Source organism: Eutrigla gurnardus, assembly GCF_963514095.1.
Source record: "Eutrigla gurnardus genome assembly, chromosome: 17".
NCBI lineage: Eukaryota > Metazoa > Chordata > Actinopteri > Perciformes > Triglidae > Eutrigla > Eutrigla gurnardus.
The window spans coordinates 9,898,557-9,913,289 of NC_139928.1; the positions used below are offsets into that span (position 1 = coordinate 9,898,557).

At 44.7% G+C, this 14,733-nt stretch overlaps 2 protein-coding genes across 2 annotated transcripts; both read left to right on the top strand.

The window, feature by feature from the left end:
* The first annotated feature begins 3,322 nt into the window (after nucleotides 1-3,322).
* hoxa11a (homeobox A11a) lies at nucleotides 3,323-6,514 on the top strand. The gene is made up of 2 exons (XM_084031733.1): nucleotides 3,323-4,161; nucleotides 5,033-6,514. The coding sequence occupies exons 1-2, from the start codon at nucleotides 3,495-3,497 to the stop codon at nucleotides 5,263-5,265; spliced, it is 900 nt and encodes a 299-aa protein (XP_083887859.1). The 5' UTR covers nucleotides 3,323-3,494; the 3' UTR covers nucleotides 5,266-6,514.
* A 4,446-nt stretch (nucleotides 6,515-10,960) lies between these two features.
* LOC311028279 (homeobox protein Hox-A10a-like) lies at nucleotides 10,961-13,748 on the top strand. Its single transcript, XM_084032735.1, has 2 exons — nucleotides 10,961-12,022; nucleotides 12,759-13,748. The coding sequence occupies exons 1-2, from the start codon at nucleotides 11,170-11,172 to the stop codon at nucleotides 13,031-13,033; spliced, it is 1,128 nt and encodes a 375-aa protein (XP_083888861.1). The 5' UTR covers nucleotides 10,961-11,169; the 3' UTR covers nucleotides 13,034-13,748.
* Nucleotides 13,749-14,733: the final 985 nt, after the last annotated feature.

A 14,733-nucleotide genomic window follows, 5' to 3' on the forward strand; every position in this document is an offset into this window, starting at 1 on the left:
GCAGGGCCTTTAAGTTCCCTAAAAGACTTAAACTACAGGAGGTTTCTTTGCAACACACTGAATGCGCCTATTTAGTCTGCTTTACAGCCTATAGGCCTACCTGACGTGGCGTAAAACTGTACTTTCAGTTCCTCCCCACACTTGATTGTTAACTTGTTGTCTAACAAGGTTTTATGGCGCACTGGTCGGCCTGTCTGCGCGTCGCACTCTCGCCCTGACACGACCGCTTCAATCACTCCGAGGAGGAAGTTACACTTTATCTAACGTTAAATATTTTTTTTTCAGCTCTATTAGCACAGCATTGCTATGATTGTTCGTGTTTGATTGAGTCCAAATGGTGCGTGTGTGTGTTTATCTATGCACGAATGTGGGCTAAGCTACGAAAACAGCTGGAAACGTAGAAGGAATTAAGCTCTTCCCTTGACTTAAAGGCCATGAAAACAGCGTCCTATGCTGATTATCTCCATGTCGAATCTTTTTTTATTGTCCCTCGTGGTGTTTTATTACCAAAAGTTAGTGCATTAATGTTCATCTTTTCGGCTTTGTTTCCATGTTTGTCCATATTATGATATAATTGGATTATTATCGTAATAAGGAGTTTAGATGAGACATTCTCCCCCAAACTATGAGTTGGTATCAATGATTTACTATGTGGAGCTAAATCCACACCAACTAAGGGCCTACATATCTCACGATGCACAATTAGTGCGAAGGTGAAGTTCATTAGACTTTCTCTCAGCTCAGAGTTACAGGCTCACATTATCGACTACTCTTGTAACCTAAAGCCTGCGTAAATGCACAAGCAATTAAAGCAACTCCATCCGGGGCACAGTGGGCCATTTGCTCTCTGTAAAGGACTCTCTCCCTCCCCCGAACTTGAAGTCCACCGCACAGACAAAGCTTTGGCTTTGAGGGCTTTTACGCAGCGCCAGAGTGCAGGATGACCAAAAAACCGCACAAGCAGGATTTTCTGAGGATCAGCACTTCCTTTAATACAAAACACATTTGACATAGAACTTAAAATGCATCTCTATTTTTTTTCAGGAATAAATATTTTCATTTGTTAGAAAAAAGTGTATGTATTGTAAGTCGAAATCTTACCGTGTAGTTGTTTACAGACGTGGCATGTTTGTGAGTCGTTGTAAATCCCCAGCTGCTGACTTTGAGTCCGCGTCGGTGGCGACTTCCTATCACGCTTGGCCTGTTTTGTGGTGTCTGTCTAGCCGGGAGAGGAAAAAAAGGCGCAGCAGAATACTATAGCAGCTATAAAAACGCAGGTCTGTCCAGAGCTGGCTTTGGTTTTCCTGGGCATCCTGTGCTCAATTACAGCTTAAAAGCTTCAGCACAAGTCATAGAATTTGTCTGGATTGACTGAGAGGCGGAGCGTGCGGTCGCAAAGACACTCGACTTGTTTGTGCTCTTACAATTTATCCAAATAAAATGGCCTGCAAGTCGGGCGGTGGAAAGGACGGCCTACGTGTTTTTCCTGTTTGATACACCCAGAGGGCATGATGCTTCATCGTCTTAGTGCGTGTGATATTTTAAGGTTTGTGTTTGTGCCATCAAGGGCCCCCTGGTTCGCCATGTGAACATCGGGCTGTGGGGCCAGGCCAGCCGCGGCGGTCTTAATCCGAGCTCAGGTCTCTCATTCACAGCACATTAGAGTCAGGTTGCAGCCTCTCCAAATCCAGCTCCACGGTGGCCTCCGAGCAGAGAGCCAGGGAATGTGCACTGACATGTTTACCAAACCAAATAGAAGTCATCTATTCATTTTAAAAGATAACTGAGCGTGTGCTAGTTGCTTTAGCTTCAGTGGGGAGTCAACCTTTTGATCCAAAATCATTTGGAATTCCTGTATGACGATGACAAATGGTATCCGCAATTACGATTCTAAAATGGATCCCTGAAGATGTTGCAATGCACACGACGAGATATAACTTTGAAATGCAGCTGCAGATAATTTAAAATAATACGCAACACGGCCGTTAAGAAATGTCCTTTTGTGTTTTGGTGTGTTTTGTGTTTACGCAATAGCGTCACGGGAATAAATAGAACAAAATGGTGATCTGATGGAAATTATTATTCATCAAAAACACAAGTGTCTTTCTGGAGTTTGTCTTAAAACTGGGAAAACACGCATTTGAATGAATATTTGCACCAAAACATCAAGAAATAGTTGTGCGTAAAAGTGGAGCGGGCCCGAATTTTGCGTCTTTTTGGAGCTGTACCGGATCTATTCAATATCCCTGAGACAAACCAGAGCAGTAAAACAAAGATACTGCAAATAATACAATATTGTAGTTTTCTAAATAGGTAATTGAAGCAGACGTTTTAATGCCGATTGAGTGAGCCTCTGGCTTTGCCGAGAAGTCTATCATCTTGTTCCGTTACGAGTAATTACACAAAATACTGCAAAAATATACCCAACGCGACAATTTAAAATATCTGTTTATTCTTGTGAGTTTGGAACGACTAACAAAATGGCAATTTTAGTTTTACCCTTAAATGTGCATTCTCTTCACAATAAATGTGAAGACCGTGTCCTGTATTTATTTAGTCAACAGTTCAGTTTGGTGTTTGTCACGGGCTACTGGTACTAACACAAGGCTGTAGCCAGTTGAAACATTAGCCGCTACTTTGAACATGACCCTGATAACCAAATGCTCACTGAGCCAAATGCTGTGTTGTAAAACCAACAAATGATGATGACTAAGAGGTTTCTAAAAGCAGACTTTAGAGAGAAGCTGCTCGTTTTTTCTCCTCCTTCCTCCAATCCAGGTCAATGTTACCTATGCACAGTCATGCTGGTTTAGTAGATGTTGTCAGATAGGGTTTGAAAAATCCTTTTTTTTTTTTACATGATTAAAAAACGAGGGAAATTAGAAAAGCTCAAACGCACAAATCTATTTTTCCAGGTCAGAGTGGAAAAGCACAGCACATCTGTGAATTTGATTTTGATATTTTGGATGAAGCTTCGATTGGAATCCCTCATCTCTCAACACTCAGCGTCCAATTATTGCTTTCCTCTTGACTTCGTTCCACGTTAAGGAATTCATCTTTTAATACAACATGGCGATAAACCACCGATGCCAAGCGCGAGGACACAGTCATGTCTCCAACACTCCTACACACACAGGCAGCCTCTCTCTCACACACACACACACACACACACACACACACACACACACACACACACACACACACACACACACTCGCGCAGGCTCTCTCTCTCCCTCCCTCCTCTCTCTCTCTCTTCCTCACACACACGCACACACACAGCCTGAAAATCTGTCAATTTCTACCGCGTGGTCACGTGACCTCCTCTTCCATAGAGTGGATGGAGATGGCTCTCCACGTCAGCCTACGTCTCCAAATTTCTGCTTAGCGAACCTGCTTCAAAGAGGCAAGAGGCACGGCGCTCCATAGAGCCATGTTCAGGGCGGCTATAGAGGAATCAAACTCCAACATAGGGTTGTAGCAGAGTGTGAACTACGATGATGGATTTTGACGAAAGGGTGCCCGTCGGTTCGAACATGTATTTGCCCAGCTGCACTTATTACGTGTCGGCGGGGGCAGATTTTTCCGGTCTTCCCTCGTTTTTATCCCAGACCCCATCCACCCGCCCCATGACATACTCCTACTCCTCTAACCTGCCGCAGGTCCAACCCGTCAGAGAGGTGACGTTCAGGGACTATGCGGCCATTGAAGCGTCCGGTAAATGGCCGCACCGGGGGAACTTGCCCCATGGCTACCCCACCGCGGAGGACATGGTGCACCGGGACTGTCTCTCGGCTCAAACCGCCGTCGTGGGGGACATGTTTGGTAAAAACAGCCCCGCAGCCGCCGCCGCCGCGTACCACCACCACCACCACCATCACCACGCCAGCGCCGCCTCGGCTGCCTCCAATTTCTACGGGAACGTGGGCAGAAATGGCGTTCTGCCACAAGTCTTCGACCAGTTTTACGAAACGGCGTACGGCAACGCGTCGGAGAGCTCCTCCACAAACGGCTACTCGGGGGACAAAACGGCGCCCAAGCAGCCCAGCTCTGCGCCAGAGGACGCGCCGTCGTGCGGGGACGCCGAGGAGAAGGAGCCGCGCGATGAGGCGAGCAGCCCGCAGTTATCTTCCGGCAACAATGAGGAGAAATCCAGCAGCAGCAGTACGTATTAAAGTCAGCGGCTCGGTTATGAGAGAAAGTTTGCAATCTTGCGCGCTGCTGTTAACATTTTTATATGCTGTTTTATAAGCATATAAGGTTTATAGAGGGCCTGTAGACCCCCCACCCCCAACAAAACTTTGTTATAAACTGCAGGATCACGTGTTTGGAATTGAAATTGGCCGTGAAAGACATGAGGCCGGTGGTTTTTCAGCAACACTCCCTGACGTTTCCAACAACAACAAAAACAAAAAAAAGCACCCAGTTATGAACGTGAATTCTCCTTCAAACCTGCGCGACTTCCACGTACTTCTAAACGCGCCTGTTTCACGGTTTCTTCGCGTAAAAGGAGCACTTGCATGTAATGAGGGCTGTGGCTCTGGTTTAAGGTTTAGCACACATGAGCTCTCGTGTTAAAGTCATCATGGACTCTCTGTGTTCCCAATTGTGCGTTTCCCCCCCTTTGTGTTCTATAAAACTACTATAAACGGCAACTCCAACAACAACTATTACTGCTGTAAAAGCTGTTTAATGCAACACGCGCGTATTTTCCTGTTGCTTAGTTGCGTCTGTTTTAAAAGCGAGGTTATTGTTTTGCTAGAGAAAGGTTAAAGCCCACATGTATTGTTTAGCGAACCAGCACGAATAGTTGTTGTAATCCTTCCAGTAATATCACCTCAAATATATGACACCTGAAATGTTGATCCGTGAAACATTCTTTATGTATTCTAGAGGAAATCCACTCATGCGTAATCTTGGCAATATCCAGGGCGTATAAATCTTTTTTCTTTTTTTTTTGTAACATAGTCATGACCAATTTGAAATGTTTCTAATTTCTGTGACCGGTCCACTTTCTTTTTTTTGTGCCTTACAGATGGACAGAGGACCCGTAAGAAAAGGTGCCCTTATTCCAAATATCAGATCAGAGAACTTGAACGAGAATTCTTTTTCAGCGTGTACATTAACAAGGAGAAACGCCTGCAACTCTCTCGGATGCTCAACCTCACCGACCGACAAGTGAAGATTTGGTTTCAGAACCGTCGCATGAAGGAGAAGAAACTGAACAGGGATAGATTACAGTATTATACGTCCAATCCGCTGCTTTAGGGGCCAGAACGGCACCGGTCCCGGCTCCACCACCCCCCCTCCTCCCAGTCCTCCGCTGTGGGACTGGCTGCGTTTACAGACAGACTGGCTCTCCGGCTGTGACTCTCCCAGTGTACATTGTGTACCACAATGGCCGCGACAGCAGCAGCAGCAGCAGCACTGCTCAATGGTTAATTTCAAGTTCGAGGACAACACTATCCCGCGATCTGAATTACCCGCCGAGTGAGCATGAATCAAGACAGTCTGTGGACTTTGATTTCACTCTTCAGACTCTGTTTTGAGGAAAATGTAGAAATGGATTTTTGTCCTCTTGCGAGGGCCCATGTTAATATAATTGTGACTCACAGACGCCTTGTTTATTCCCCTTTTCACACGGGCGGATATTCAGTCCCTAATTGACTGAGCCAGTGTATTTTGTAATCAAAATATTTGTTCTTTATTGCTGTTTTTTTCTTAAATCAGAAAAAAAAAGTGTTGGATTTGGGAGGACGGCGACTTACGTGACTTAATGACTGAATATATATTGGTGTGACCAAATAATGAGTCCGAGCGGATGAGAATGTAATGTGTTTCTGTTTTTGTGTGCTTATTTATTTTGTAGCCACTTGTTTACCATCTCCTTTATTGCCACGGCGTACCAAGTCGAAGATCATTATTACAAGCAGGCTATTGGGATTCCAGATCCCATGTTCAGTCTGGGCTAACCTCCAAACGAGCTGTTGTCTTTCCTACACAGCCTGCAGAATGAGGGCTGTGCGTATTTATATTTTGCGTATCTTTCAACATCCAAATCCACGTTGTCCTTTTTTCGATTTTTTGGAGACTATCAGTGGAGTATTGATAATGCAGGCCAAAACCAGAGAGATAAGCTGAGTTGCACTGAGGTACACGCCCAACATATTCACACAGGTATATATGCAGCCGGGCCTCTTGGGTCTGATATTGATACGCATAACAGAATATTTTTTTCGTGACTCGTGATGCTTTGGTACTTGCAGTCTAAAGGAGATTAAAACAATTTCAAGTGTGCTGCCGGGACAAGGCGGGTCAGGGTCATCGCATTGAATCAATTGCTTGGTATGGCCAATTGTGTATTATACTATATTTCCAAATAAAACAAAACAAATGAAAAGATCATTGAAAAAAAATTCTGCGTGGTCAAGTTTGTTTTCCTACAAGATTTTTTAAATTTTTGGTCAATAAAAACGCCCTGATGTTAAACATTTTACGCAAACATTTTACGCAAACATTTTACGCACGCGACGCATTCAAATCACGCTTAGCTGGCTGTCAAGCAGGTCCCATGATTTGGTGCAAATAATAATAAAAAAAAAAGCCTGAGGTGCAGCAGGTCTGAGAGCTCACATGCAATATATGACACGTCCAACATGACTGTGGCACTGACACAACGCAAACTAAACGTGCGTTTATGTCTTTGAAATCAAAGGTAATACAGTAACACATTAAATAAATGAAGCTGTCGATTCTTATAAAATGTTTCAAACATTACATCTTTAATTATGGACTAAAACGGATCAAATAAAGATGGAAATGTAATTGCTATTCTCCTAAAATTGCGCTTTTGGGCTTTGCAATTGTCTTTAACCCTTTCTCTCGATATATTAAGCTCCATAAGATATTTTTGCAACTCTTGCTTTCCACCTGAACGGTTTCTTTGTCTTCCGATCACTGCGGATATCTTACACATCCACCTTTTATCTATCCCCATAACATGTATTGTTACCAAACATTTAGTATTTCGTCATGTAAACTTTGTTTTCCATTAGTTTCTAAATATTCTCCCTCTCCCTCTCTCCCTGTCTTTCTCTGTAGTTTGTATTTGTTTGCAAGCTGTCATTTCGCTCGTTTGCTTTGGAAACACTGTTCCAACAGCAGTCTTCTTTTGGCTAGGGTCGCCATGTTTGCTGTTGTTATCACTCTGTTTATGGGAGCTAGCCGCAGCGCATTGGCGTTCATATATGACAGTCAAAAGGGCCATAAACGCGGCGAGAGAGGCTGAAGTTTATGGTTGCCTCTCTCTGCCATAGTCCGGCCTTGCGCATCCTTTACTGCGCGCTGGAATTCCGTCCCTAATTACGGGACATCCTCCCCGTTGCCGCAGCAACGCGGCCATAAAAGCTGTCTGAGTCTGGGGCATTTGTACAATTGGAGTGCAGTGCAATAAACCGTCTGAGAACCAAGGTTATTAACTGTTACCAAGGAGGCGAGAGCGACGGCAGGGAGAGGACGGATAGGAAAAGCCTGCCTGCCTGCCTCTTTGCTGCGGCGACTTCATTTGAGAGGCTTCCTCCCTCGCGTGCTTTCTCCACCTCGAATCAGTTCAGTGGCGACGGCTGCTCTCCGGTTTAGCCTCTCCTCCACCACCGGGCGGTGCTGTTGGGACCAATGTCACGGCCGTGGACTCTGTTCGTCTCCAAGCTCAACGCGAATGCGAGCAGGTAAAAGTAGTTGCCAGTGCAGCCTGGAGCTTGAATAGTTTGCTCTGTTGCGAGGATAGAAACCCAAAGACTCCTCTGTTCGCACGGGACGCCTGCTTAGAAACGGGGAGCCCTTTTGGGGTTTAGTCTCCACATTTCTTTACTGCTCACCAGGCCGTGCGGTAGAGAGTCTTCCTGGGGGCCCTAATAAGGCAACACATCTGCGCCAAGCCTTCATGCTGCATGTGCTATTCATTTTGCTGAGCTCGAGCTTTTTAATGGTTGAAGTATAGCATGGCCGGCTCGTACCTGCAGAGATCTGCAAGGCCGTCCAGTCGTACCACAAATGTTTTGGATTTGGGAGGGAAAGTCCGCCCTTATTATAATTTTATATATATATATATTTATTTATTTTAACCACACAACAGTATGCAGCGGGTGCTGGATAGAAAACAATTGATTTCATTTGTCACATAGTTCTCGTGCTTAATGGGCTCCAGCTCATCTTTAAACCGCAGCAGCTGGATTATCACGCTCATTCCTCGTCCTCGAAGCCAAAAACACATTATTCTCTGTGCGTGCCAAGTGGATACAAGCTGCCATTAGAGAAGTCGATGCGATTGCGATAGGGCACCCACCGCGTCTCCTTTTTCCTTCCTGTCATTGATACAGAGCTGCGCGGAGGTGATTCGGTGTCAGGCGGAGTGGCGAGTGGCTATTCCGGACCCTTAATGCGCGTCGACCGAGACTCCTTTCTCCTTTGTCTCTCGTGAAAAATAAATGCTTCCGCTGGATGTAATAAAACGCCGCATTATTGTTCATAACTGCACTCGGGACGAACATGATACGACTCAAACGGCCTCTTCGGCCACGATTATATGGGTCGGATCAAAGCCAGTGGTCAGAGTGAAATGTTTTGAGGATATAATAGTCGGGCAGCTGTGAAAATGAAGATTTAATAGGTACAATTAATAACTGTAACACAAAGGTATCGATAGTCCCGCATGCCTATACAACACTACGGAGTGTGTGTGTGTGTGTGTGTGTGTGTGTGTGTGTGTGTGTGTGTGTGTGTGTGTGTGTGTGTGTGTTTGTGTGTGTGTGGGGCAGAACAATTTAATTCTTGGCACACAAAATTAATTGATGTATTTAGTTCCCTTACCGGCTCATATGTCCCATAAGGAGCCGGCCACTGCGGTGAAGAGTACACGGCCTTTGGACCTATTGCTCTTAGTTTGTTTTAATTTAGTAGGTCAACTTTATTTTATGGTTTAAGGGAATTCTGTAAACGGACGCAAATGCTCGCCGTACGGCCTTTTTTGTCTTATAAAAGTCCCGCACAGCAGAAAATGATCTTTTCGTGTTCGTACAACGTGTTTAAAAACAAATAACAAGTGCGTTATATTGATACACACATACATAACAATTCAGGCAACTTTAAGTCATAAGTCCTGTGAAATATGATCGTTTGGCGCAGCGGCGATTGACAAATGTTCACCGTCGACGCATTAAATATCTGAGCCAGTGTACATAAATGAGCTGTCAATGACGGAGCGTTTGAAAAACCTAAATGGGCTCAATTTATGAATTTCACCCAAATTTCCTCATTTCGGTACAACAGGCTGCAAACAAAGCCGGGGGGCTCGCGGCCACCTGGGCCTGGTAATGGCAAAGCTGGCCGAGATTAACTTCAACCTGGAGAGAGCAATAGAGTGCACATGGCCAAGGACACTACGAGATGGAAGGAGAGTTTTATTGTTGCCCTTATTGCCCCAAATTGGACCGACAGGATGACTACTTTCTGTCTGCTTGGCTGAGGCACATTGTGCCTTTCCCCCCCGCCCAACAGCGTGATCAATATATTGTGCTCAATATAAAACATTTAATTTGTGAAAGTGACACTTTGGAATAATTTTTGGGAGCTTTTATACACTTTTCTGATTATCATTGTTCATTTAACCATTGAACGAAAGTCCACGCACGTTGGTGCGTAATGACTATCTTTACACGTGAACTCGTGTCCATATACTTCATTGAAGGAAATAAAACACAGAAATATAACCATTATTAATACTAAAACTAATTTCAAATGGATGTATGATAAATACTTCCTTGTCTTGTGAATTGTAAAATGATATCTGCAGTAGTTTTATAGATGACGAATAGAAAACCATGCAGTGGTTAATAAGCTCTGATCCTGCATGCTGTTACATGACGCTTTTAGGCATTCTATTTTCAATGTTGCTGTAAATTTGCAAATATTCACAATTATTCCTTACGTATTTTTTTCGTTATTTTTCGTTAAACATTTTTTTTTTTTACTTTTAATAACACATTTAAATGCCGCTGGTTACGCACGGCAATATCTTTGTTCTTAATGTATTACACATTAAGCAATATTTGTCCAAAGTCTTAATTTAAACCAGTTATGTTTGTAATATTAGACTAAAACCAAACGGTTAAGCTCTGGCAGTGTTACTCATTTCTTTAGTCTTTCTCAATGGAAAAATAGATCAACGAAAGGCAAAAATCGGAATCCGCTCTAGTGACTGCAGATATGAACACACACACAATTTTACAGTTTTTTGGGTGTTTTTTTAAATTATTTCTTACAGTGTACTTAGACAGAAAATAGACATATAGCTTAAAGCAAGGGCAACGATGAAGTGCACACACACACACACACACACACACACACACACACACACACACACTTCTGTAAATAGTAAAGTAAAGAAAAAAGCCTGTTTGACATTACACCCCATCTCCAGGCATTAATAGGCGGAACACCTTTGCTTTTAGTGCGTCAGAGCTCAGACGGTCTTGAAGCTAAAGGATGCACCAAAAAGGCATTTTTGTTTCTGCCACGTCATTTCGCTGAAGGCGAATTGTAGTTAAAACACAGTATTAGCTCTTATTCCCGTTGCTTTCTTATTGCGTGCCATCGTTTGGCTTCTGCAGCTCAATGTACTTCAACTTGATTTGTCACCATAAGACCATATCTTTGTATTTTAGTTTTCCCCTCCACGACTCTCACTGTGTTTGAGGTTTTCTAAATCGCATACCTTTCACCTATTATTAAGCTTTGTGGGAACGCTTGATTTGCATGTGACAATCAGTGCTTTAGACATGTCCTGAGGGATTTCAAAGCCTCTTTAAAGAATGAAGGGACTACTTTTTTTAGTAAATATGTATCCATTATTATTTGTTTTAAATAACTTTGAATGGTGCTGGACCTCGCCCCTTCTACGGGGGTAGTCGTGGTGCATTAAGGCGAGGTGAGGGAACACACTGATTGCTCTGCTGCCTTCGTTCTGTCTCAGCTCCATGATGGATGTCGCTCCGGCTGCTACGTAGCCACGGAGTGGGCGGGACTGCACATGTTCCAGCCTTTCCATTGGTTTCACAGCCCGCACGGCGGAGAAGGGGGTGCCTCTAATCATATCCAGCATGTTTTGCACAAGAAATGTCAGCCAGAAAGGGCTATCTTCTCCCTTCGCCAAAATACACCACAATAATGTCATGTTCCGACAGTCCGTCAGGAAATGCGTTTTTAGTGGATTCTCTGATCAGTGGCCGCACCGAGAGCGGCGGAGGTCACTACGCCGGGAGCGCGGTGTGCGTGCCTCATAGCGCCGCTACAGAAGTGCCTTATGGACTACACAACTATGGATTCTTCCCAGGTATGGGCAAGCGGAGCGACGTGGGTCCCCCGAACATGGTGTCCGCCTCCGGCGCATACATGTCCAGCATGGAGATGTGGATGGACGCGCAGAGGTCATGTCGAATGGACCAAGAGCACCCGGTGGGTCCCCAGGTCGCACCCTGCTCTTTCCCGCAGAATATCAAGGAAGAGAGCAACTACTGCCTGTATGAGCAGCCGAAGTGCCCCAAAGCCTCCACCGCCGAAGATCTGACATATTCGAGGTTAACAGCAGGCGGCCAAGGCACGAGTTCTTGTACACTTACCGATGGCGGCGGGGGCTCAGTGCCTGTGCCGGGCTACTTCCGCTTGTCTCAGACGCACGCACATTCTCATAAACTTTACAACACCAGCGGCCCCCAGCCGAACCCTTCCCATTCTCATTTTGGCTTACACCCCATTGCTCCTGCTCGTTTCCACACGCCACCAACTGCTCCCGCCACGGCGCAGGAAGGCAGGAACACCGAGGAGGAGCCCGTGTCCTCGGGAAACGTAGACCCGCAGCCTCGCGCTGCACCGGGGACCGAGGAGGCACGCGAGTCCTCGGATGCAGAAGGCTCGTCAGCCGACGAGACGGAAGAGCCGGAGAAAGCGAGACCGGCAAAGACCACCAAAGGTAAGCACAGCTCCAGCATAGGTGTGGTCCTGGCGTTGTTGTTTTGTTTGCATGCTGCGCAGGTAGAGTCAGCCATTCCGGTGGCACCTGTGAAGTTCTGTGTAGCTGGCGAGAGTCGGTTGAATCAAGTCGAGACAGGATTACGGGAAGCTTGCCTGTAGATATGATCGTCTGGGCCATTTGAGTACATTATGATGTAGAACTGCACGAATACGCCCCGAAAGATTATGCGTAAAATTGAGAAAAAATAATCAGGTCAATCAGAATAACAATCAACTAGATTTGTGTTAATTATCTCCTACTCTCCGCTGTTATGGAATATTACGCAATTATTCTGTGTAAATGCAACATTAGAGAATTTTAACTTCGTATAGCCTTAGCCAGTATTTTGTAGGCGCTGCGTAAAATCTACTAGTAAATAGGCCTATACGCATATTCTTGTAGGCTTTTTTTTAAAATTCTGAACCGTAATGTCTTTGTATCATTTCACGCTGCGTGACACAATGTTGGTTTCACGATTATTCACTGCAGCTCATATTTTCAATCTATTACTCGCGTTACAACTCTTAAATGAAACATGTCTGAACAAAGGAGCCATACTTTACGCATCACACACACGCACACACACACACACACACACACACACACACACACACACACACACACACACACACACACACACACACACACACACACACCTCAATACGTAAAACCATGTATCTGCCACTTTCTGTAGGAGACGCAAAAAGTGAAAGCACGGCCAACTGGCTGACAGCAAAAAGCGGCCGGAAGAAACGCTGTCCATACACCAAGCATCAGACACTGGAGCTGGAGAAGGAGTTCCTCTTCAACATGTACCTGACCCGAGAGCGCCGCCTAGAGATCAGTAAAGGCGTCCACCTGACGGACAGACAGGTTAAAATCTGGTTCCAGAACCGCAGGATGAAACTGAAGAAAATGACGCGTGAGAACAGGATCCGGGAGCTCACCTCAAACTACGGATTTTCATGATGAACAAGGTGATCACGTTGAAATAGAAGATAAGTGGTGAAATCAATGCCCCCCCCCCCCTCCCGTCTCCTCACCACTCTGTCCACATTATGACTCATTTCACTGTGGTTTATTTCCAGACACGCTTAAGTCGATGTATCGTCCTCTGTGAGCTACTGAGAATAAGAAAAATAGGTTGGAAAAATGAATGTAATGAGTTCTATTTGATTGTTTCCCGATGTTTTGATTTTTTGTATTATCGACCTGTTTCTGTCGTATGTTTGGATAGTGTCGTCAGTGGAGTTAAATTTAAAAAAATAAAAAAATAAAAATCACATTGTGCCCTAAAAGGTGGCTTAAAATGCCCTCTTCCCTCTTCACCGCTGACCAATATTTTTTTCTCGAAAATACTCGAACAAACGCATTTATCTTTATTTTAACTGGAATTGCATGATATAAAGTTACCACGATTTAATTTCTTTTTAAAGCCCCATTTTAAGCCAATGGGATATAATACCCATGTATCACCAAGGGAAGAATAATTCACCTTTTGACCATTAGATGTAGTCTCCCATCGTATAGGCCTATGTATGAGCTAAATGTATGAGTTGAAACTTTAATCACGCTGAGGACGTTTTACACGAAAAAAAGCGCGCAAATTGAAGTAGGAATGTTTTTATTGTATATTTGTGTACATATGGACTTGTGTTTTTGTGTAATGCTTAATAAATTATCAGCTCGCATTGAAGAGTAGCTGCCTGTATGTTTTGTGCCCTGGGTTTATATTTTTTGAAAGTGTATTCTACATTAGCAGGAAAAAAAATGTTTGGTCTTAAATCCATGTACTGGTCTGGAGAGTCACTAGTGTTGTTTGTGAGCCGGCTACCAAATGTTCCTAGAGGCTAATGTAATGGCCATCGGAAATAATTAAGATATTAGGCTATAAGCCGTCTAGCTGCATGCCCAGCCGGCTATTGTAGAGTTTTATGACTGGCTGGTATATGAGGTTTCTCCCTCTCCTCTTAGAGCAGCTTCAGTCGTGGGAGAGCCTTGCAGACGGAGAGGAGGCCCGGCTCTCGGCTAGAACTGCACACACATACTGTGGATCTAAAATGTTGCCTTCTGCTTTAGTTTCGGAATACTGGGAATAACATCTCGAGGATCGGGTGAGTCCACTCTATCATTGTGCATTTGTCCAGTTTGCGCCTTGTTGCGCCATGCTACACTGTGAACAACAGTTGTACTTCCCTCAATACAGGCGATTTTTTCCTTTTTTTTCCTCTTCTTGTTGTGGACACTTGATGACGGGACCGACGACCACGCTGCATTACGAATTCGCTGATTGTGTTTCCCTCGGAGGGCCCGGATCGACTGTCGAGTGGTTTAGGTAGTTTCATGTTGTTGGGGTCCATTTCTAACTCTGCAACATGATACTGTCTTAATTGCCCCAGTTCCACACATCGACACCAAAAAGGACAGCACAGCGGGGACATACAGATGCTGGGATGTGATGCACGTTGTGGAGAGGTGTTTTTTTGGAAGCGTGTTCTCAACCTCCTCTCTAGAAACCGGGGAGGGGTTGGCTGGCTGGTGTGTAGCCCATATTCTTAACCTGTCTCCTGCAATGTTTTCCTTTGGACTTCTCCACTTGTGTTTCGTCGTTAAAATAAGCCCGCGCGGGCATGTGCGCCGCATTTTCCCGTGATCAAAGCCGAGCTGCA